This window comes from Danio rerio, chromosome 1 (genome assembly GCF_049306965.1).
Source record: "Danio rerio strain Tuebingen ecotype United States chromosome 1, GRCz12tu, whole genome shotgun sequence".
Classification (NCBI taxonomy): Eukaryota; Metazoa; Chordata; class Actinopteri; order Cypriniformes; family Danionidae; genus Danio; species Danio rerio.
The window spans coordinates 47182503-47207966 of record NC_133176.1 but is presented as its reverse complement, the minus strand read 5'-3'; the positions used below and the strand labels follow the sequence as shown (position 1 = coordinate 47207966).

General features: G+C 33.3%; 1 protein-coding gene and 2 long non-coding RNA genes across 5 annotated transcripts; all 3 read left to right on the top strand.

Moving 5' to 3' along the window:
• The first annotated feature begins 504 nt into the window (after positions 1-504).
• On the top strand, positions 505-3713 carry si:dkey-22i16.7. Its single transcript, NR_170159.1, has 4 exons — positions 505-535; positions 617-695; positions 805-855; positions 3254-3713. It is a non-coding gene; the product is annotated as a si:dkey-22i16.7 (long non-coding RNA).
• A 7550-nt stretch (positions 3714-11263) lies between these two features.
• Positions 11264-12146, top strand: LOC110439846 (uncharacterized). The gene is made up of 2 exons (XR_002459003.3): positions 11264-11308; positions 11881-12146. It is a non-coding gene; the product is annotated as an uncharacterized lncRNA (long non-coding RNA).
• A 2939-nt stretch (positions 12147-15085) lies between these two features.
• Positions 15086-24035, top strand: ambn (ameloblastin). Of its 3 annotated transcripts, none has more exons than XM_073949783.1 (8): positions 15965-16111; positions 16220-16284; positions 18039-18233; positions 19881-19925; positions 20994-21143; positions 21222-21266; positions 21366-21404; positions 22629-24035. In XM_073949783.1, the coding sequence occupies exons 2-8, from the start codon at positions 16222-16224 to the stop codon at positions 23136-23138; spliced, it is 1047 nt and encodes a 348-aa protein (XP_073805884.1). In that variant the 5' UTR covers positions 15965-16111; positions 16220-16221; the 3' UTR covers positions 23139-24035. The 3 variants fall into 3 exon arrangements, with proteins under 3 accessions (NP_001418024.1, XP_073805884.1, XP_073806284.1); XM_073950183.1 differs by having other exon boundaries at positions 16020-16111; positions 21021-21143; NM_001431095.1 differs by having other exon boundaries at positions 15086-16284; positions 22629-23255.
• Positions 24036-25464: the final 1429 nt, after the last annotated feature.

Sequence of the window (25464 nt, the reverse complement as noted above, 5' to 3'; positions counted from 1 at the left end):
ACAAATATACACCGAAAGGTCGAGTGGTTTATTTATTAATTAATAAATAAATATATTAATACGAGAGTGCTTTTCCCTGCTCATATTTATCATCATAATATCAAATTAATATGATAGACTTTCCCTTCCAATCTTTATAGGAATAAAGCAATTCCAAAAACCTTACTTCATAAGATTTCTTGAATGCCACAGATAACATGACATTTATTATATAAAGAAATACTTCCCAGTTGCATCCAGCCCTAAGGCGTGCCTTAATCTTTTGTTTTGTGTTTGTGTTGCATGCAAGCATGTTTATAATTAATATACTGTACCATAAGAAAGGAGACAACCGTGTGAATCATTTTCCTGTTTCCCAATTGTTGAGTAAAGTCCTACTTGCTACATTCTTAGTGTTGCGTTTTCCAAACATGCCATTGTGTTACTTCTGCTGATTGGCCGGCTGCCTGTCAGAAATGTATATATAAAGCATCATCGCTGCCGTTTCAATATCACATCTGAAAACTGAGAAATCTCTCATACATCTGGCCTAAAGGTGAGAAGCAAAGTTTCATTTGAATTGATTAACAGCGTATATATTTATGCACATTTTACATGCTTGTTTTCTCCATAATAGATCAGAGCAGATCCTCTTGAGAACCATGAAGTCTTTTCTGATTGCTGCTTTTGTGTTTGGACTCTGCTGTGCCGTGCTAGTAAGTAGCATTATATTATTATTTTACATTTTTTTTTAAATTTTGTAACTTATTTTTACAAACAATATGACTCTGAAAGATCCAAAATGATAACTACGTCTATTTTCAGGCAGAGGATGAAGATCATAGACAGAAGCGTTCATCAAGCCGTTCCTCAGAGGTGAGTCTCAGAAGAATTTTTTTATACTTTGTAAAAAAACTTCCCATAAGTGCAAAAATAATCATAAGGAATGCAAACAAACAAACAAACAAACAAACAAACAAACAAACAAACAAACAAACAAACAAACTAGTAAACTAAAATATGCAGAATACTACACTTTAAAAAAATACATCAGTAAATGAACTGTATTGAAATGAAATTTCCTGTATTTTGAGATTCATTCAATTGCATTATGGGATATTTCCTCAATCAACTTTTGAGGTTGAAAGGTTTAAAAAAGGGACAATAATTGACATATTAATAGTTTATTTAAAGTGGTGTTCTGCCTGCACTGGATAAGATCTGTTATTTAACAGTTCTTGTATTTTTAAGTGTTTTCCATTTATTTACTGTTGTGAATCACAGTATGGGATCCTGATTTCTGCTCTGGGGACTTTTGATGCTGAAAATTCAATTCTACAGTGACCTTAATTGACATTTCAGTAGATCGACATAAAAATGTATAATAAATAATACATAGAGAAATACGTTTGTAAAATAACTATATAAATATACAACACAACAAATATATCACTTTAAACTAATAAAAAGTCAATAAAAGTTCCTTTTTCAAACTTTCCGAGATTAAAAGATGTTAGAAAAAAGATCTAAGTCTGATAATGCAATAAGCATAAATAAATGGGGAAAATCAAAAACATAAATCACAAAATACAGAAAACTGCTAATTTACAGATAACTTTTACAGTGTGGGTTGGAAATTACAAAAACCTGCTAATAAACTTTTTTCTTTACGGACTTAATTCTTTATATATTATTTATTATGCAATATTTGGTTTCAGAATACTAAAATGTCTATAAAAGTCACTGTTAAAAGTGACTGCAGGTTGAAGGAATATAGTGGAGTAAAAGTATTGATACACCACTAACAATGTACTCAAGGGAAAGTACAAGTACACATCTTTAAAACTACTTACTAAATTACAATTCCTGAGAAAAAACTACTCAATTACAGTAGTTTGAGTATTTGTAAATTGTTACTTTACACCTCTGATGTCAGTAAATCCTCTCTAATTGAAAATTTGATATTACTGATAAATAAAATGTGCAAACGTAATATACTTTTTCTGTGAATTAGATAATCAGTATGTGCTAGCTTTGATTATTTATTTCGACTGTTCACCAAAAATCAAAAAGAGGAAAATACTGATGATCGTATATTAAAAAAGAAACTATTTTAGCCAAAGAGTTAGATTGTCAGTTGGGAACTAATGATTAATAGTAACAAAAATGCCTCAAAATATGTTGTGTTAAACTTCGGATTAGACAAATTTAGGTAGCCATTGTAATGTAGTTTAATGCAAACTATAGCAAAAAAAAAGACTTCTAGCTGTAGCTAATTTAATAATTTGAGTTTAATCAAACAAATAACCCATTCACAAATGTTCTTTTTTTAATCACACATGCAACACAAATATTACTTTTTTGCAACAAGAGAAATGTGACAATTTTAAAGAAATATAATAAAGGGTAAAGCAAAAGAAAGACAATGAGAAAGAAAACAATAAACAAAAAGTAAATAAATAAATGAGGGCGCATAAAAATAATGCAAATTAATGCAGAATATTAAATAAAGCACAAGTTTTTTAAGTTGTAATTGCTTTCTTGTTATGAGACTCCATGATAGTTTTTAAGTACACTTCCAATACTTGTTTAAAAAATACAAAATTTGGCTTACATTGAGTATATTTACATTTATAAAAAAATTCCAATAAATAAAATGAGGTTTATACAAGAATTTGAATTAAGGAATTAATTGTCTTTGATATAAAACCCCAAACAATATGTTGTTTGATTAAGGAAGCTTGAGGAAAAATCACCACAAACCTTTTAGTTAATTAACATCAGGCCAGAAAGATTTAACAAAGGGACATTACCAAAACAAGTGAGCAACAGACTCAGAAGAAGTCTCACAGAAAGAGCAAGAGACGTCAATGTCATTTTTGAATCTTTTTAACTGGATAAAATCTATGAATAACTGGAAAAGATATTTCTTCAATTTTATTTCTTAAAAAATGTTCTGAGTGAGTGATTAAACATATATTTCATATCATCAAAAGGGTTGTTCCAATAAGAAATACCATTCCAATATGTTCACTTTTTTGATAGCAGAACGTAAAGTGCAAATTTGACAAAAGTTGACAAGTGCCATAGTTTTCACAACAAGATCACAAGAGTGAACATTTTAACATCAAACGTCAACAGAGCTGATATCAACATCCCATAATGCAATTCATAACCGTAAATAAACTGAAATAAAACATAAAATAGAAAACCTGTTTTAAAATGTATGTATTAAAATAGATATATAATAATTTTACATGTTTATCTTCTACAGAGACAGCCTGGAGGCTTCTTCAACGCATTTCAGCGTCCTTATCCGTATCCATACTTTCCTCCATTCATCCCTCAGCCTCAGCCTCAGCCACTGCCTCTGCCTCAGTTCCCGAACAATAATGCTCTCCTCAGCCTCCTGCCATTTCTGTTAGCACAGTTGGCAGCTTCTCCTGCTCCTGCTCCTGCCCCGGCCCCTGCTCCGGCTCCAGCTCCTGCTCCAGCTCCTGCTCCCCCTGGAGGCAGATAAAAATCACAGCTCTATCCTTACATATGATTATGGGTGCACTTGTCCTTCTAATTAAAAAAATGCATCAAAAAATAATTCAGAGCACCTTTTAACCAATGACAGAATTGAATCTTGCTATTATGGGATGGCATTTATTTTCCTGGATCAAAAGTCTTATTAGTTTTGCTCTTGGTCTCTAAAAAATGAGAATTAATAAATAATCTGTGTTAAATAACATTAGCATTTCTGTTTGTGTCATTCTTTCTGTCTTTATGTTACTGGAAATTGAAGTTATATTTGAGAGTTATTATTATGCATTATATCAGCAAAAGGTATCAAAAAGGTGTGTGACATTTGATTCGTGGAGCTTTATGTTGCATGCCGCGCTGCGAGTTATTGGGCTGACAGTCGAAATGCGATATCATTTCAGGCCTCATAGCTCAAGCTCATGGGTGATTGGCCCAACCCGGCCTGATAAAAGCCCTGGCTCACACTGGCTCGACAGTGGTAATGCGGCTAATGACTTGTTCATTTGAAGGAATTACCATATGTTAATACTAGTGATGCTGGAAAATAATCTTATGTTGCACAGATTTTTTTTTTTGTGATAGGCCAAAATGCATTGCAATATTGAACATTGAAGACCACATGTTCCACGAAGAAATGTTGTAAATTTCCTATACTGTAAATACATCAAAACACAATTTTTGATTAGTAATTTGCCTTGCCAAGAACCTTATTCGATAATGTTTTAGACGACTTGCTCAATATATTTTTTTTACCCACAGATTTTACATTTTTCAAATATCTTTGCCTACTGGTAATGTTACATGTAAAAAATGTGAAAGACTTGTTTTTGATAATCAAACACAATATGCATAATAATCACCACTGAATTAAGTTCAGTTTTAAAAATGTTTTTGTTTTAAAATCTCACATTCAGAAACACTGAATCATTCCAAAAAATTTAACTGTTTAAAAGCAATAAGTCAGAACGTAACTTAGCTGACAGCTGTTGCAGAGTGAAACAACCTGTCCGTTGTTAATACAATTATTTGGAGGCAGTTTGTTATAGTCAACTTACCTGGTGCATGCATTTGCATGCATTTGTAACCCAAGTTCATTACGGGTACATACCCAGGTCATTACGGGTTCATTAGGGGTACATAACTCTCCCCCCACCCCCCTGTAATTCGTACACTGAATCAATCTATAACATTAAGATTTTAATGTTATTACGTCTTTTCAAAACCTGGGGCCCCATGAATAGTGGAACCTTTTAGTTTTATTTTTGCAATAAGAAGATAAAGGTTCTACTTGAAATATATATTTAACATGCCATTTATTAACACAATAATACAAACAAACAAACAAACAAACAAACAAACAAACAAACAAACAAACAAACAAACAAACAAACAAACAAAAGAAATCTACGAAAAAAATGTCTATAGAGAAAGAGAGTGTTTTGAGTTTCAATGATAGGGCCCCATGCCTGAAATTGCTTAGGGCCCCCATATCACTAAGGGCGTACTTACAATATGCTATCCAAACCGTGCCAGGCCCATTTCCTGGATCATTTCAGAAGTGTGAGTGCTCTGAATCGGGCTCAGGCACGGTTCACTTGGCCAGCCCTGGCCCTAGTTGGAAGAGGTGTGACTTGGACTTTGGCGCGGTATGCTTGTAGCGTGAGTGCAAAGCGCTCCTCAGCCCGAAGCTGAAGACAAGACGTAACTTTTATGGGATTGTTTCAAATGGATTTATTAATCATTCTCACTGTTAAATGAACGCAAACTGTCGTAGATTATGAAAGACGCTAATCCCTCACTGCACGACAGCTGTACCTTCTGCAAACCTCCTAATTTCTGCAGCACGAGGACTTTATGATTGTTTAAGAGCGTCAAAAGTGGCGGATCTGTTTGGTGAAATATTTGACTGTGTGTTACTGCATCCCAAACCACTAAAACGATATAACTAAAGAAACCGTCGGGGTAGACAGGAGGGGGAACAAGCAGGCTTAGGCTCAGTTCAAGGCAACTGTACATTGTGTGAGTACGCCCTAAGTCGCTCCTGAGTATGTCTTGCATAGAGCAAGTCCTGAGACATGATTTGGTCCATGTAAGGACTCTTTTAGTGTCACTAAATTGCTTCCTGAATACTAGACAGCTTTTTCAGCATATTTGTTTTGCTATTCAATTCTTTGTAAAGTTGTTGCAGGTTAACAGATTGTGTAAAATCTTTATGATCGGGTTTTAGTGTTCACTAAAATATTCACAGTATCTTTCTAAGCATTTAAGCATTAAACCTACTTGATGTTCAAGTTAAATAGTTAAAACTGAAATAATTTTTTTCTTTAATCCTATTTACAGTGAAAAAAAATACACACAATGGCTGTTACTGATTTCTCAAACAACAAACTACATTTGTGCTCTAGAAAGAAATGACAAAAGCAGTTATGGTGTGGTAGTGTAAGTTCCGAACTCTACAAGTGAAAATGTCAACATGTAGTCAACATGTCAACTGACATTTTAATTACACCTTTTATACTGTGATAGGTTGAAGTAATTATTCAGTGACTTGTATTCATCTCAAGGTTTCGTTATATGCCAAGTCATAGGCACACTTTCATACCCTTTGTTCACATTTTTGAAAAGAGAGAAGAGAAATAACAGAAATATGCAATTTAGGATGCAACATTTATTTATTTATTATTTTGAATATACCAAGAACAAGAGTATCATGTCAATTGGACACATGCTTGGTTTTAAATAGTGAATTTTGCCTTATCGAGCAGGGGCTGGGGCAGGAGCCCTAGTGGGTGCTGGGGTCGAAGATGCCAAGATGGATGCCAAAAGATTGAGCAGGGCAGTGATGTTCGGAGGCTGAGGCCGGGAAGGGGGAAAGTATGGGTTGGGAAAGGGACGAGGAAATCCTCCATGCCATCTCTGTAAGAATATCAATAGATAAAAATATGTTTAAAAAGTGGTCTGCATACAGTATAATTACTTTTAAAAATCAAGACAGACAGAGAGGGTATTTCTGTACTTTCCATATTAAATGTCTTTGCACAGCCTTTACTGAACTTCAGTTTAAGTAACAGTTCTAACTTTTAACTGATCACCTGCTTACATTGTAAAAAATGCTACGTTCCACATGTTACATTCCTCAAATTGTGTTGGGACAACATGAAAGATTTAAGTTAGCTTATTCGTTTTTTACAAAATTAAGTAGACTAAACTTAAAACTATTATGTTGTGACAAAAAAGCTAATGGTTTAATAATAGTGACAATTGTACCTTAAAACAATAATGTGACCAAAAAAACATATGTGAATCATATGTGGGACACGTTCAGAAAACATGTTCCAAAACCACATTTTAGATACCTAAGGCCTGTAGCCTGTAGGTGCAGGTGGTTGGAAAGACATAACCCCCACTGACAAAGGTCCAGAATTTGCTATTGGTACAAATTTTTTTTTTTCTCATCATAAATTGTGGAAATTGAAGGTTTTAAGATCACGCAGAATATGATGTAAGTGAAGTCAACTTTTGCTATTGACCTATTGTTGTTAAATAGAAAAAAACTTTTACATTTAACTTTTTTTAGAACAATTTATTTTAGGGGTTTTACATCTTTGTTTGGAAAGGACAGTAGAGGTTGCAGACAGGAATGTATTGGGAGGAGAGAGAGGGGAAGGGTCAGCAAAGGACCTTGAGCCAGGAATCAAACTTAGGTCACTGTGAGCACCATGGGACTATATGTCCGCGTACTTAACCACAAGGCTATTGGTGCTGACTTTACAGGTCACTTTTATTCTAAATCTTAGAACTTATTCTTGAAAGAAAACTTGAATGATGAAATGGTCTAAAGTACAAGAAGTGGCCCATATTAAAATTATTTTTATGTTGTTGTTGTTGTTATCCAAGAATTTTCAAAATTTTCAAGAGAGGCTAGAAAAAAAATCTGAAGCTCTACATTACTATTATTATGTTATAATTGTTTTTTATGGAAATGAACAAATTCTGACCAAGGAAAGATGACTGTGCTGCTCAGTTTGTTATTTGTCTAATAAATGATAACAGGCTACGCTTTTCTAATGATATATGATGTAAAGATATATGATGTAATACATTCGTATTTTAAAATTAAGGTTTTGTTCCATATTTATTTATTATATATCTTCAGGAAACATTTTTGGCACATCAAAATTTGTGGTTTTGATGATCATCCGACAAGCTAATCCAGCTAAAATTAGTTCTTAAAATGGCACTAAAGGGTTAAGAAATTTAAGGTCACAATTAACCCAAAAATGAGATTTAAGTGCAAAAAAGTACACTTTTTAAGAAAAAAGAACCACCAGGCTGGCTACAGGCCTGTATCTTATACATATTTCACATGTGATGGTAACATATGATTGCACACGTGAAGCTCATTTAGTTTAAATAAGTGGGATAAACACTAAATTGATTTGAATATTTATTAAAAATGATATTATTCAATGGAAAAAGCAAAAAGAATTTCCATAACTGACCTCTGAGGAACGGCTTGATGAGCGCTTCTCTCTATGTTCTTCATCCACTGCCTAAAAAAGAAATGAATTTGTCATTTTGCTTCATGTGGATTAAGGAAACAAGCACTGAATGGTTACATTTTAACAAAGAATTACAGTAATACTTTAGTTCATTTTTCATTTAAATTAACTAATAAATGAAAACAGGAGAATAATACTCACTAGCACTGCACAACAGAGCCCAAACACACAGGCAACAATGAGAAAAGACTTCATGGTTCTCAAGCTGAGCTGTATAGAAGAGAAAAATTTCTTGTGTAAATTGCTTTGAGTTAAAACCTCCAAACATGAATTTAAACCTTTTGAATGTAAATTTTTCCTCTTACCTCTCGTTAGATGTATGAAAGACTTCTTGGTTTTCAGATGTGATATTCAAACGACAGCAATAAAGCTTTATATATACATTTTTGACATGCAGCTGGCCAATCAGCAGAAGAAACACAGTGGCGTGTTTGAAAAATATAACACTTAAGTATTTAGCAAGTGATGTCCAATTAGGAAACAGGAAAATGATTCACTTGAATGCCTGCACGATTATGGAATTTTAAACATATGCAAAGTGAGTTCATGCAACACATAAACAAAACAAAAGATTGTCACACCTTAGAAATGGATTGTTTTAATGATTATTAATGTCTTTATTATCTGTCAATGTCATAATGGCACTATTAGGAGCCGAAATGGAGTCATTTCCAATTGAGCAGGTTTTAATGCCTTCATGGGAAAATCCTGAAAAAAACTGGTTAAGGTTGGAATAAAAAAAAAATAATAATAATAATAATAATAATACGGGGTTCAGTCTAATCATTACTATCATAAAATAAATTTAAACGACATACTAATATGAATTGTGTTACGTTATATGCTTGTTTGATTAATTTCATTGTTTATAGAATTATATGGCTTATAGTAGGATTGTTTGGTGAAAAACAAAAGCAACTTATTTCAGCTCCAGCTCTATTGAATCATTTTTAAGACTAAAAATCATTTAAAAGAATAAACCTCATTGAGCATTTAACTTCAAGTATAGTTTAAATTTACTTTACATTTTACTTTATTCATTTACAAAGCTTAGTTCATCATCACTAAATTGGCTGTTGACTAAATCAAACTATTGACTGAATACTTATTGACCAAATAAAAGTGCACCTTCCACTCTTGCTTCTTTTTTTATTTTGTAAATTTGCAGAGATGTTAACAACCGTTTCTTTGATTCTTTTCTTCGTGCTAAAGAAAAACCTCTTTAGGTACAGATTTAGACATCACTACTCTTGCTGTAAGACCACGGTTATAAGACATTAGCAAATCCTCTGTAGCAACGTAATTAGGAAGTTTTACGATGTTCCTAATATGTCACAATTGCATAAACTGACACTGAGCTTTGTGGGGATTTGTGGGATTTTAGGCATGACTAAATATTGTAATGCACTGATAGTCTAAGGTTTCAGCATGATGAGTAAAAACGTCCAGTAAATACATGCTAAAACTGATGTTGATGAGTGCAGAAGTTAGACTGGGATAAATCTCACAATTCACATTTCTTTAAGGACATCAAGACACAGGACAGTAAGTACAATTGATTTATTTATGTAACTTGTTTCTTTATTATTTTATTGTTAACTATAACTTTATAGAAGCACAGCGAAGACTGCTTAATGTGGTATATAAAAATATACCAAAATGGCTGTATTAAAGAAATATTTGAATATTTAATTTAATATATAATTTATCTGTCTTGTCATTGTGAATTCATTAAGAAGCTTTATATATATATATATATATATATATATATATATATATATATATATATATATATATATATATATAAAATATATATTGCAATGTATTTATTGTTCTTCTAATACATGAAAACATTGCACACAAAATCGTTTTTAACTGTTAACAAGCATTTATAATAAAATAAAACATTCATAACATAATAAAAGTATAATAGTCAACTTGCCCTATACTTGTCAACATTTCTGATATGAATTAGAAAAAAAAAACTCATGTTTTTCTTTTGTAGTTAACTCTAGAAAGATTGTACTTTGGTTTGAAATTGTGGTGTTTGTGCTTTTGTTTAGAAATGTTTTGATGTAAATGACAATTTTATCATAGATTTCAATAATATAGTACTTGTATGCACTTTTAAACGTCGTCTTCAAGCCTTCTCTTGTGCTCATGAGCGACTCTGTGTGGTCAACTGTGGTACTTGCATGTTTATCAGCTCTTAAAATCCAGTGTTTATGTGCCCTTCATCTCAGCATCATCTGCTCTGAGTCATCGAAATGGTATTCAATTGCTATTATCAATGAACTTGCAGTAATTTTATGTAATAGAATACACTTGTTTTCTTCCCAAACTAGGTTAAAAAAGTCTGAAAATGAAGAATCTCATAATGTTGACCATGATGTGGCTCATTCCCTCGGCAGCTGTAAGTAAACTGTTTTATAAATCATGTTTATATGTAGTTTGTGTCAAATTATATATGCAATGCAAGCAAGCAGTCCAGTTTATATCAATCTTAAAGGGGTAGTTCACCTGAAATTCCCTCACTTTTCCCTTCTTTTTCACTTTTAAAGCTGTTTTACTTTTTTTTTATTCCTTTAACTGCCTCAACAAGAAAAAAAAAGTAATACATTTTTTTTGGATTGCAAAACTCCTGATGTTGCTAGTTAACACAATCAATGCATTTTTTTAACACATGCCATAATTTCTAAGATATTAACCTCTACCAAATGGTTGATATGTCGGTTTATGGTCAAAGTCCCATTATTAATACATGTACTATGAACATCTGAAAATATGAAGAGTAAGATGAATTTATTTAAAAGCAAATTTAATCAAAATAAACATTTTCAAATACTAAATCATCTTTATTTATTGAAGTATGCCATAAAATAGTTCAGATTCTCATTAATCTGATGAACCAACAGAACATTTTTTGAAGAAAGCTGGAAACCGGTGTCCATTTACTTCCATGGCATTTGTTTTTTTTTCTATTTATGTCAATGACTACCGGTTTCTTATTCAAAATGTCCTCTTTTGTGCTCAACAGAATAAAGAAACTCTTAGAACCACTTGAGGGCGGGTAAATAGTCATTTTTGGGTGAACTATCCCATTAAAAACTGAATAAAAGTAACACTGTATGATACTTTATTGAACACTTGATTATAATCTCATGATCGTGTGTCATATTTTTTAATTCTCACAGCTCTGACACCGTTATAAGCCCGGGAGCTACTCTGGCAGTGATGAGGTAAACTCCCAGTGCTCCTAGCTAAAGCTAATGTTTCATGTAACTTTCCCCTGAAGCTGAGCAAAAAGGATAATACACTGTTTCATATACAGTTGAACTGTATATTTTTCCCCCAATTTCTTTTTAACAGAATGAAGATTTTTTTTTAACACAATAGCTTTAATAACAATTTTCTAATAACTGATTTCTTTTATCTTTGCCATGATGACAGTAAATAAATTTTTACAATATGTTTTAAAGACACAATTCAGCTTAAAGTGACAATAAAGGCTTAACTAATTTGGGTAAATAGGCAAGTCATTGTATAACAGTGTTTTTTTCTGTAGACAATCAAAAAAATATTGTTAAAGGGGCTAATAATTTTGACCTTAAAATGGTTTTAAAAAAATGTAAAACATTTTTTATGCTAGCTGAAATAAAACAAATAAGACTTTTTCCAGAATAAAACACTTTGTAGGAAACACTGTGATAAATCTTTGGTAAACATCATTTAAAATTTTTTTGAAAAAAAAAAAAAACGAATAATTTGACTTCATTTGTGTATGCGTGACTGTTTATATATTTTTCTTTAGAAGCCCTTTTGGTTGTATTATCCTGTGAGGCCTGGTCCAGCTGTATACCCACTGTGGCCAATTTATTGGCCCTTGTTTCTGCCTCGTCCAGCCCCTACTCCAAGCCCTACTCCTGCTCCTTCCCCAGGACCCACACCCAGGCCCCCAGCCGTCACCACCACCGGCCGCTTAGATGGCAGATAGTGAAGATGAATCCCATTCGCCTAAATAATGTACTCAAGGTCACTTTTTAAATAATGCTTTCAATAAATGCAGTGAATCTTAAATTTTTAGTACGTTCATTCATTTTCCTTCAGCTTAGTCACTTTATTTATCACAGCGGAATGAACCGCTAACTTATTCGGCACATGTTTTACGCAGCAGATGCCCTTCTAGCCGCAACCAAGCAATGGGAAACACCCATTGTCACAATCACCAGTGGCATAGCCCATTCAGATCACTGGAGAACTACAAATCTGACAGCAAAAGAACTACATATCCAGTCATGCACCACTCACACACCTGGACTAGATCCTCATGATTGCAAACAGATACAGCTGAAGCTGTTCAGGACTAATTATACAGACCATTTATACACCTTTCAAATTTGTTTAATGTCTTGTTTAACTGTATTTTAAACTTGCGATGCGGTTTCCTTGCCTTGCCAGTTTTGACCCTAGCTTTGTTTTGCTTTGTTGTGTTGTTTCTTCCTGTCTGCTGCCTGCCTTTTGACCATCCACCTGAAGGGCTGGTGTTCTGACAATCTGTGCTACCAGTAGCTCAATCTGTCCTATTTCAGCTAAAAAAAATAGGGGTAGGACATTTGGTCAGCTTCAAATGTCAATCGGAATGAACTACCACTCTAATAAAAAAATTAAATATAAAACTAATGAAATAAATAACCAATATAGTAGTAGTTCAATATAGTAGTAGTTAATTTCAAGGGGTAGCACATATTGTCAACTTCAAATATCTATCGGGGGGGGGGTCACACTCATACACTATGGCCGATTTATGACTCAATTCACCTATAGCACATGTCTTTGGACTGTGGGGGAAACCGGAGCACCCAGGGAAAACCAACACAAACACGGGGAAAACATGCAAACTCCAGAGAGAAATGGCAATTGACCCAGCCGATGCTCAAACCTGCAACCTTCTTGCAGTGAGGCAACCCACTGAGCTACAGTGCACCAATAAATATAATACAAACATTACAAAACTTGTTGCTATGTTGCACAATTGTTGCTTTGTTGCTAATCTGTATATTTCTTTCTTTCTGCTGGTTAGAGTAGAAGTTATTCTGGGAACCAAATAGCTGAAAACCGCTGGCTTCCATAGTATTTTTTCCCAAGCAGTAAATCTAAGTCATAATTAAGATTTGTGGTAGTGTTCATGTTTGTTCAAGTAAATTAATGTGAAATTTTTGACAAGTCTTGAACAAACCAAATCTATATTCATTCATTTATCCTCTGTTGTAAAACTCGAAACGAGAAATGTATATATATATATATATATATATATATATATATATATATATATATATATATATATATATATATATATATATATATATATATATATATATATATATCTATCAAAGGATTCAGACCAGAATCAGAAAATTCGAGCACATCACACCTGTCCTCAGGTCTTTGCACTGGCTCCCAGTTACATTCAGAAAGGACTTTAAAGTATTACTATTTGTCTATAAATCACTAAATGGACTAAGAGGACCTCAATGCATTACTGATATGCTCACCGAATACAAACCTAATAGATCACTTAGATCATAATGATCAAATAAATTAGAAATTCCAAGAGTTCAGTGAAAGCAGGGTGAATCGGCATTCAGCAACTCTGCCCCCTGCTGTTTGAATCAGCTTCCAAAAATGATCAGATGTGCTCCAACATTAAGTATATTCAAATCAAGACTCAAACAGATCTGTTTAGCTGTGCCTTTACTGAATGAGCACTGTGCTGCGTCCGACAGATCACACTAATGTCTTTCTTTTCTCTTTCAGTCTTTTATAACCTTTAAAATAATTTTTTAAAACATTTTTTATTCTTTTAATTATTTTTATTTTCTTATTTCTTTTATTCTTATGTTAAGCGCTTTGAATTACCATTGTTTATGAAATGTGTTATATAAATAAACTTACCTTGCCAATTTCTTGTTTTAGAGAATATATTTTGGACAATGTTGGTAACAGATAGCCATTGATTTACATTGTATTTTTTCCTGCTATGAAAATCAAAAGCTACCGGTTACCAGCACTAATGTTCTTCAAAGTATATTCAGTAGTTTAAGGCAGAAAAAAAGTCTTAAAGGTTCATAATCACTTCAGGCTGAGACTGAGTATAGTGAATAAATCTTTTTTTATTATTATTTTTTTTGTAGTGCTATACAGAAAGCACTAAAGGCCTGTATACTCATTGTCAACCAGAATTATAATATCCAACATAGGCTCATTCTGAAAACGTCGCCCTATATACATTTCTGGAGGTTGTGAATTATGTAGCAAGAGGTATGTATGGATGCATTTCGTCTTTAAAATGAATGCTAGGGGGTGGTATGATGCCGTTACTTTTCGCGCTTTCTAGCTGACTGCTTAACTCCATATGGACAGCTTTCCCGCTGTTACCAGATTGTCCAGTGGCTTGCTGTGCACAGCAGAAGATTTGAGATGCAGATGAGAGTTGACTGCGATGATTGAGTTCCAGTCCTGCGAAGAACGATTCCAGAAAGCGGGTAAGACAAAAACAATAGACAAAAAATAAATAAATATTTGGTAAAATCTGATAACGTGGTAAAATCAGACTGCTGTAAGAGCTTTTCTTTTTCTGGATTGCTTTTCAGAACACTGTCAGTTGAGTTTAGGAAAATGGATGGGTGCTGGTCAGTTGGTGCTTTTTTAACACTATCGGTTGGGTTTAGGGAAGGGGGCGGGTGGAATTATCGGTCAGTCAGTCAGTCGACAGCAGTGATTGGAGTCTGGTGGATTTACGTGAGAAGAGCAGCCCCAAATGGCACTCGTGAGAGAAATTTGACATCTCAAAAAATGTACACAGTAGCCTCTAGTGGATTCGCAAAAACAAAAACTGCAAAAACTGCAAAAAAAAAAAAAAAAAAAAAAAAAAAATGGAGCTCCTGGGATGTATTTGTCGCTCTCCAGAAATATTCATGGGGTACATAATCAGAATGAGCCTGGGTTGATAATATCCTAAATTATGAAGTCAAATATGTAACATTTAGTTATTTCAGATGATTTCTTGGCAGTGATGTTTAATGTAATGGTCAATGTGTACAACCCTGAGGCTCTACACAGTAGGTGTGGTGCAGTGTCAACAGAGCAAAATGTGGGTATGTAATTTTGAGATTTTGAGATTGTCTTGGGTGGGACAGTATGACTCTTGAGTCACTACATGCTTATTAAACACAGTATATCTTAAGAGGAAGCATTTTCTAATTTATCATGTAGAAAATCAGTCTGTGCATTTCAACAGTACCCAAAAATTAGCAAAGTTTGTTTTTAAAATGATCCAGTCTAGCTTTTGTTTGCACATCCAGTCATGTTTGGGAAATTCCTGGTTGTTTCATAAAATCTGCCGTCTGTGTCTGCATTCCTATTCGGTTTCAACCCAACTTAATAATAACAGTCATCTCACCGCAGTGTGAAATTAGGATCGTTCTTACTGTGGGAATGACAGAATTATACTATCATTAACTGAACCAAAGTGCCTTTTCAGAGGGTAACTGCGGTTTCACTTTAATCAACACTGGAAAGACAAAATCGGCGAGGAACAACCTCAGATTAGACACTTTTCTGCTGTGGGTGAATGCAACATTGTGATTTATCGAAAATAAACCAGATTTCTTCATTGTTGGGATCTGTTCATGCTGTGAAAATCAATGTTTGGAGTTGACTTCCAGACTACCGCAAACAAACCTCATTTTTATGATCATATTTATCCGTTTTTGATTTGAGTTTTAATGCTGTGAAACTGAACCAATATATCAAATTAAACTCGTCTGGATATGTCGAACATTTCAAAATGGCTTAATTTGATGATTCATTTAAACGCTAGACATTTTCTGAATTGTGCGATTAAATTATGGTCTGAGGTTTTATTTAGTCAGAGCCCATTTCTCATATTGTCCCCACAGCTGATTGGTTGCTTGAGAAATGGACAGTGTTTAAGTACAGCTTTCCCCACTTACGGTTTTCTGTTTTGATCAAAGGATTTTAAAGTGAGTATTTGTCTTTTTTTAACATCATGCAGTGTTAGCTATCAATCTCGTAATCAATTTGTGTGGTGTAATTTGTCAGTTTAATATTAACTTTGTGTGTCTCTTTAGGCATGACACAAATGAGGCTTATAGTGATGATCGTGTGCTTTCTTGCTGGAACATCCGCTGTTCCGGTGAGTCATTAATCGTCTTTATTCATCCAGTTGAAAGATGAGTTTTTTAGAGAGATGTTCACAGTTAAATGATAAATATCCTACTTCATAAGAACGCTAATCCATTAATGTTCAATTTATTTGAATAAACTATACCACAAGGATTTAGTTAATGGGAATATTCACTTTTGAAAAATAAAAGTAAACAAAATGAGTGATTTTTGAGTTACTTCTTAATGTACAGTTTAGAAATCTAAAGTACCATTTCAACTGTAATTAACCTTGTGCACAAGGGTAGATTTAGTGATTTGGAGGCCCTAAGCAATTTCAGCTATATAGGGGCCAAAACGTCCTAACATGCACCCTTTGTATTTATTTGTTTGTTTGTTTGTTTGTGTTGCTGACTTTTTCTTATATCACTCAATCTTCTTTTCTATATTTTTCTTAAAATTAAAAAACAAAAACAACTACAAATAATAAATTGTTTCATTTTTAAAACTAAATCTTCATCTGATTTGACTGCTGAACTGCTCCATTATTGGGGGTGAGGGACAAATTCGGGACATAATAATTACAATACAATTTTTCTTATTAAATCCTCCTGGGGCCCTAAGCGGCTGCTTACCTTGCTTATTGGTTAAACCCACCACTGCTTGTGTAGAATGGAAGGATAACATGGATGTTAAAGAATCTTCATGAAATCTAATGCCAATAAAGAACTAAAACTGGTCCAGGAGGGCCAACATCCTGCAGATTTGAACTCCAACCAGCTCCAGCATACTTTATGGTCTAGACCTTATGTTTGTGTCATCAATCCATTACTTCTTGTCTTGTTTCTTTCTTTGAATAAGCAGGAATTAAACGCGAGTAACATAAGACATTGAAGTCGTTTCAAGCAAAGTTTTTATAACAACTTAACTGAAATATATTACATGGTCACAACAGTTTTCCTTCCATTTTCATGACACAACTCCCTGCCGGAAGTGACATCAGCATATCTTCTAAATTAAAAATTAAATTACTTAGCATTTAATATTTTGTACTTTTGTATTTAGTACAAAGTTTTGCGTTTCACAAAATTTTTAATTTAACATAAATAAAAACAATATACCTTGATTAGTTGATTCATATTTGTTTGAACCCCCTACACACTTGCATAACATCATGATTATGGAACCAAAACATTAATTTCTTATTGATTAACATAACTGAAAAAAATTAAAAGCTCACTCAAAAATATGAAAATTATTTCACCCTCATGTCGTTCCAACCTCCTGAAAATTTTGTTCTTCCGGAAAGATATCTAAAAACAATCTGAAAACACACCATAGGCCTTCAGTGATTCAATTAGAATTTTATCAAGCAACGAGAATACTTTTGTCTTCACATAAAACAAAAGTAGGGACTTAATTCAACAATTTCTTCTCCTTAGTGTCAATATATTGTGCATATTTACTATGCACAAATGAAACCCTAATAAATACACAGTATACACACATGGTATACTGAGACTGAGGACTTGAAACTGTTGAATAAAATCTTTATTTTTGTTTTGAGAACAAAGGTAATCTCGTAACTTGATAATATTTCAGTTGAACCATTAAAAATGTTTTGGGTATTTTCGGGATTGTTGTTGTCTAAGGACGATGAAGAAGCTCTCAGATTTTACTTAAAATATTTTATATTTTATATTTTGAAGATCTTGAGGATTTGTAATTAACTATACCATTTTCTTGTTTGGGTGAACTAACAGTTTAACTTTTTTTTTTTTGTAGATCTCCCCAAATGCTGATTTAAAGGAATCGCTGTCAGTGGGAGATATGCAACAGTTTCAGCCTGGATCTCCTAGAATGCTCTCTGGACTTCATCAACAGGTGCCCAATCCATGGGCCTCTCAACCCAACCCCAGTACTGCTGTCAGACAGCATCCAGCACAGTTTCAGTACCTTCCTTATTCTCAGCAACCGCAGGTTAGAAATGTCACTAATTTCTAAAATTCTTTTTTTTGGTTCCCTGAAGAAGCTTTGACCTAAATGATCCTAAAAGATTTGTTTATTTGCGTTAAGAACATTTAATGATTAAATGCCGGAGTTTTTCAACTGGAAAAAATATAACAATAAATAAAAATGATTTAAAAAATCAATAAATAATTGACAAAACTTAAACAATACATATGAAAAAATACAAAATATTATTAAATAATCATGCTTAGAATACAATGCAAAAAAAAGTATATATATATATATATATATATATATATATATATATATATATATATATATATATATATATATATATATATATATATATTTGATTACTGAAAATAAACAAAACAAAATTTCTGTATCTCTATAAAGACAATATAATGACACAAATAATACAATAAATAGAATAACACAAACTATATTCAAATAATCTAATAATAATTATTATGAATAAATAATTATGTGCAAACAAATAAACTAATTAAAGTTAAATAAAATAAAGTATATGTTGAATTTATAGAGATTATAAAAACAATATTATTAAAGAAATGATATGACAATAACAGTAATTTAATGTAATAGAAAACAATTATTTGGGAAGACTTTATATTGATGGTCCGTATTGCATGTTTTTTGACTAGAAGTTTTATTGCAACTACATGCCAATTACTTCTAATTTGAGTATTAGACAGTCTGCTTAAAATCTGCTGATACTCCTCCTTCAACACATTTAACTGACTATATTGCAAGTACGTCAACTTACACTAACCATAAACAAAAAAAAAGCAAAAACAAAACAAAACTACAGTATATACAGTAGAAATTAGAATAGCCAGCCCCCCTGAAAATATTTTTCCTTTTTAAATATTTCCCAAATATTTTTTAACAGAGCAAGGAAATTTTCACAGTATGTCTGATAATATATTTTCTTCTAGAGAAAGTCTGATTTGTTTTATTTTAGCTCTTTTAATTTTTTGAAAAAAACATTTTAAAGTCAATATTATTTGCCTCTTTAAGCTATATATTTTTTCGATAGTCAGAACAAACCATTGTTATACAATAACTTGCCTAATAACCCTAACCTGCCTAGTTACCCTAATTAACCTAGTTAAGCCTTTAAATGTCACTTTAAGCTGTATAGAAGTCTTAAAAATATCTAGTCAAATATTATTATCAAATATATTTATTGTTATCATTGCCAGGATAAAATAAATCAGTTGGAGATGGGTTATTAAAACTATTATGTTTAGAAATATGTTGAAAAAATCTGCTCTCCATTAAACAGAAATTGGCTAAATATATTAATTAGGGAGCTAATAATTCAGGGGGTTTAATAATTGTCACTTCAACTGTACATGCCTATTACATTATATGGTCTCAAGTCTACTCAATTGTCATATTCATAGACACATTTTGCAGTCTTTGACACCAAAACGTTTAAAAACCCCACATTTAATAAACCATTTTCACTTTAAAGAGCCTTTTGTGCATAGGAAAGTTTCTATTAACACTAAATGTTCATGAATTTAAAAACAATCTTTATTTTAGGAGTATATTGTAAACATGGGACTATTTTTAAATAACGTATTAAAACGTTTATAAAAAATAAATTTATGCTTCTTTATTTTTCAGTTTTTCTACTATCCCATTCTTGGACAGCAATCAAGGAACCCGACAGTAAGAGTGTTTCCATCATTTATTCTGCAATAACAGAAATATGTGGGGTTTTTGTTTATAGTCAGCAAAAATCCACCACAGGAAGAGCTAACAGACTGGCTGAGTTCAGCAGGTTCACTTTCAATCAGGGTCCAAACCTGAACTTAATTAAATTTAGCAATGTAACCCTCAAGCAAGCCTTTGTGTTTCGCCTGTTTTGTAAATGATCTGAATTTTTTGGCTGGAGGAAATCTTCCTGTCTGTCTTCTGTACGTGTCACGTATGAGGTGCTTTGATTGATTGAGGAAACCCGCTGCACTTGATGTGTCTGAACAAAGAGGGTTGCTGTAATATAGTAAATCGCCTCACTATCAGTAAAGTACGTACATAAATAAAATCTATTGTCAGCAGTTTGTCAGATCAGCATCCAACAGAGAGAGGAGTCATTCGGTTCATTCATGCTTTACTAATACTCAATGTGCCTCAATGTGTGTTTTCTTTTTCAAATATTTTACCAATGAGGCTTAATAAAGCAAGGAATTTTTCATAGTATTTCCTATATAATATTTTTTCTTCTGGAGAAAGTCTTATTCGTTTTATTTCGGCTAGAATAAAAGCAGTTTTGAATTTTTTACAAAACTTTTTAAGATCAATGTTATTTGCTCCCTTAAGCAATGTTTTTCAGCTGTCTACAGAATAAACCACTGTTATACAACAACCCAGTAGTCTAATAGAAGTCTAAACATAGTCGTCTTGGCTAAAACAAGACTAAATTTGGGCTGTCAGTGAAAATCTAACAGATGTCTAAGAATAGGCCAAAACTAAACTAGTCATAAAATAAACAGAAACGAATGACTACTCATATAAAGTCTGCCTAATATGTCTATTTGATGACTAGTCTAGTTTTGGGCTATTCTTAGATATCTATTAGATTTTCATCAAGTTTAGCCAAGTTTTGCTTATGTTTGCTTGCCATAAGTCACTATAAATACCCTAAGTTCCATATAACAGCCTAATAACAGCTAATAATTCAGGAGAGCTAATAATTCTGACTGTATAATGTTTCTGAAATGTCTCTTCATGCATCAGTTCTCCTATGGAGTGTCTGCTTTCCAGCATGCTGCATCCCAACAATATCCTGCTAATGCAGCTCCAGCTTTACGGCCAGCAAGACCACAACAGGGGCAAAATGCACACCAAATGCGTCAGCCTCAACAACAACAACAACAACAACAACAGGTATATATAAAAAATTGTGGATTCAAGCAACTCAAGTGTGTTGAAAATATCCTAAAATAGCATGTGTTTTTTTAACAGTTTCAACCCATTTTTTATATGGTTCCTCAAATGCCACAGCGAATGGTAAATTAAATAATTATGTTTTATTTCTGTAAAATGATAAATTTATTCATCAAATATGATCAATATGGGGTACTTACTTATTTGAATTTGTTTTTAAAGGCTGGATCATATGGTGGACTGAGCTCTGAGGAACTTCAGGTAAATTCAATTACAGTGAGGCTTCAGAGGAAGCATATGTAATGTTCTGTTTGTTTATTATCATCATCATTATTTGAAAAAAAAAAGTATTTGCCTCATCCTCATCTTTTGCACCTTTTAGTGATCTAAAAATACTGCAGAAGTTTTTATTTATTTTTTTAAGATGCTTACACTTTATTTTGATGGTCCTTATTAGACATGTTTAAATTGTTAACAGTGATTTTATAATAACATGTCAACTAACTCTCATTCTCGTTATATAATTAGTAGATGATTAGTAGAAATGTAAAATATTAGATTACAGGTTACATTAGCAGAATAAGTTAACATGTACATGTAGAGTTGCATATAATGAGTAGAATTTCTATGAATATTATGTATTGACAAGTGATTAAGCAGATTTACCAATACACTCTAAAATATGCTGGGTAGTTTTAACTTAATGGTCTAATATGGACAAACCCAATGATGGATAGTTTCAATTAAATTTAAATAACATTTTTAATCACTTTTTTTTACCTTTAATGATTAGTTTGTCTACTTTTAACCAAAAGTTGAGTGAAAAGCACCCAGATTATTTTTGTCTGTATGGCAATCCACTTCACAACATTTTGCATGGTGCAGTGGCTGCCCTTTTTTTTTTGAGCGAACTATCCCTTTAAAGGACACCCTTGCCCTTACCATATTGCATACTTAGTAAAATATCTGAAACCTCATCCAATTTGAGAATGCACATGCCAAAAATGTTATGACAAAAAGTCTAACTTGATATTTTTATTCAGTTCGATTGATGTAAGCTGAGATGACTAGAAAAATGTATTTGATTAAACTACAAAATGTAAGTCAGCAAGAATATTTGGTAATACTTTAGTTTTGGTCACTCTTCACAGTATTAACAAACCTTTAACACAACTACCTTAATAAAATACTAACAAGCTATTTATTAATTGCAAACTTGAAGTTGGATTTAGGTTTTGGGTAGGATTAGGCATGCAGAATAAGGTTATACTTTATAACTAAAGACAAAATCTTAATAATAGGCAGGTAATAAATCAGTAGTTACAGCATGAATTGTAAACTATAGTGTTACCGGATATTTTTACAGTGAAACAATAATATGCAAGGAACCACATGGAAACAAGGCTATGTTATTAATCTGTGCCTTCTTGCCTGCATTCCACCAAGAAACATGCATTTAATCTCTGTTCATATCTCACACTGCAGAACATGGGCCGTGTTAACATGCACCTACCTGCGATTAGAGGAAATGTGTTTCCTGTATCTGGACCTCAAACTGTTGTACCCATTGGGCCAGTAAGACCGCCCAACCCCTTCCCTGCCACTGGAATGACCTACCCGGGCATTACTGAGCTCCAGCAACCCAGCATTATAGCCGTGCCTCCTAGCAGAGATGCCATACCTGCTACTGGTGGATCCCATCCAAATAGTGCAGTGCTGCCTAGTAGGATTTCTGGCACTCAGGATCGTGATCGAGCACCATGTGTGTCCGCTGAAATCCCCTCAACCAACTCTTTTGCACCTTTAGATTCAGGTCACGGAGCTTTCATCTCAGCTGATGTTCCTACTGTCCACCCCGATCCCCAAAGCAGTGGTCCCAGTCTAGTTCCCGATCCACTCCCAACAGCAGAATACAAAGAAGATCTTTTTCCAGCAGCCCCACCACTGCTTTCTGATACTGTAGACACCAATACTGCTAATGAGATGTATCCCTAAGATACATGATTAATGCAGGATTTACACAAATATGTATTTTACGTCAAGCTAACTGATTTATATATTAGGTTGAGTCAGGATTTTTCATAGAAATCTAAATAAATAGCCCCCCCACCACTTTAGATTTTCCCCTAATTGTTGTTTAACGGTAAGAAGATGTTTTTCTACACATTTCTAAACATGATAGTTTTAATAACTAATTTATAATAGCTGATTTAGTTTATCTTTGCCATGATGACAGTACATAATATTTTACTACATATTTTTTAAGACTCTAGTATTCAGATTAAAGTGACATTTAAAGGCTTAATTAAATTAATTTGACAGTTGTAATTAAGCAAGTCATTGTATAATAATGGTTTGTTCTGTAGACAATCGAAAACAAATATTGCTAATATTTAATATAAGGGGGTGAATAATATAGACCCTAAAATGGTTTAATAAAATTAAAAACTACTTTTATTCTAGCTAAAATAAGACAAAAAAAACTTTGTCCAGAAGAAAAAATATTACAGGAAATGCTGTGACAAATTCCTTGCTCTGTTAAACATCATTCGGGAAATATTTGAAAAAGAACAAACAATTCCCGGGAGGGCTAATCATTTTGCTTTCAACTGTACATTTTTTTGTTTTTTTATTTGTAACTGCTTTATAATATTTCCAGAAATACATTTTTGACTTTTTGTGGACTTTGACACATCTGTCACATTTTTGAATAAAGTGCCAATAGTTAATGTTGGCGATCAACAATACATGGCATTTATAAGTTAATGTTATTTAAACATTTACTAATGCATTGTTAAAATCCAAAGTGTGATTTAACAAGGACTAACAGTGAATGACTGTAACTAATGTTAACAAAGATGAATAAACACTGTAATAAATGTGTTGAGCCTTTTTGTAAAGTGTTAGCAAAATATCTTTTTGGTCTTTTACTGTGAACTGTGTGTGTGGGCCTCAATGTATAGACTTATAATTAAATCGAAGTTAATGACAGCCTGAGGCTATTTCTGTGTTGCAGAGTTCATCTGTCATCAAGTGCCAGTGGTATTAACATTACTTGGAAAAATGTGCACACTGTAACCAAGAGATAGAGCAAGGGGCTTTAACTATAAAGTTCCCTTCTACAATGCTTTAGTATAATGTATTTTTTATATGTTGAAGGTATTCATACAGAGAACATTAGGACCTCTAAACTACTGTTAATATATTGCTTGAATTTAAGCAAGTGAATACTTAAAGCAATACTTCACCCAAAATTTATTGGATTCTGTCATCATTTACTTTTCACTTTTTCAAAACAAATTCAAATTTATTTAGTTCTTAATATTTTGAAAAATGCTGTTGGCACACATTGCCTTTCATTCATTCATTCATTCATTCATTCATTCATTCCTTTTCTTATCAGCTTAGTCCCTTTATTAACCCAGGGTTGCAACAGTGGAATAAACCACCAACTTATCCAGCACGTTTTTATGCAGCGGATGCCCTTCCAGCCACAACCCATCTCTGGGAAACATCCACACACACTCATTCACACTCATACACTACAGACAATTTAGCCTACCCAATTCACCTGTACCGCATGCCTTTGGACTGTGGGGGAAATCGGAGCACCTGGAGGAAACCCACATTGACTTCCATACACAGAAACATTGCCAGTGTACATTTTACACCACAGGTGTTGAATTTAACGCTTTTCTGGTGTATAAATGAGTCTTAAGGCTGATTTATACTTCTGTGTCAAACACTGGCGTATGCTACGGCGCTGACGAATAGCCCTTCGCTGTGGCCGTCGGCGTCACTGACGTGCACCTCTCAAAAAATGTAACTACACGTCGCAACAACGCCTAGCGCAAGCTCTGTGATTGGTCGGCTTGGTGGTGCTGACGAGCCTGGGCGGGACTGAGAGCCGCGCGAATGGCGCGAGCGATTGTTTACAAGTGCCGTTAAGGAGCTCCGGATGAAAAGTTTTGTTCTGTGTTTACCTCATGGTTAAAGTTGTTGCACATCCGCCAGTTCCTGCCTCAAAATGAGCTAGTTTGAGTCACTTGTACATCCCATTAACTTCGTTGCCTGCGCCGTGAGTTACGCCAATCACTTGAAGCAGAAGTATAAACCAGGCTTTACCAGCCAAGTGCCCAGGTTACACTTTCAAAAGTGTTGAATTTATACACCTCAGTGGTAGAAAATATTTACACTTAGAGTGTAAAAATGCACACCACCTGCAGGGAAAATTGTCCAGTGTACATATAACTCCAGAGGTGCTAAATTACACTCTCTTCTGGTGTATATACAAGTCCCACCAGTTACACTTTAAAAAGTG

Bases quoted from the DNA above. Each gene is read 5' to 3' on its own strand.
- ambn (XM_073949783.1), top strand. From the start codon at position 16,222: ATGACACAAATGAGGCTTATAGTGATGATCGTGTGCTTTCTTGCTGGA. The intron at 16,285-18,038 runs GTGAGTCATTAA...TTTTTTTTGTAG, and splicing joins CTGGAACATCCGCTGTTCCG to ATCTCCCCAAATGCTGATTT. The intron at 18,234-19,880 runs GTTAGAAATGTC...TTTATTTTTCAG, and splicing joins CTTATTCTCAGCAACCGCAG to TTTTTCTACTATCCCATTCT.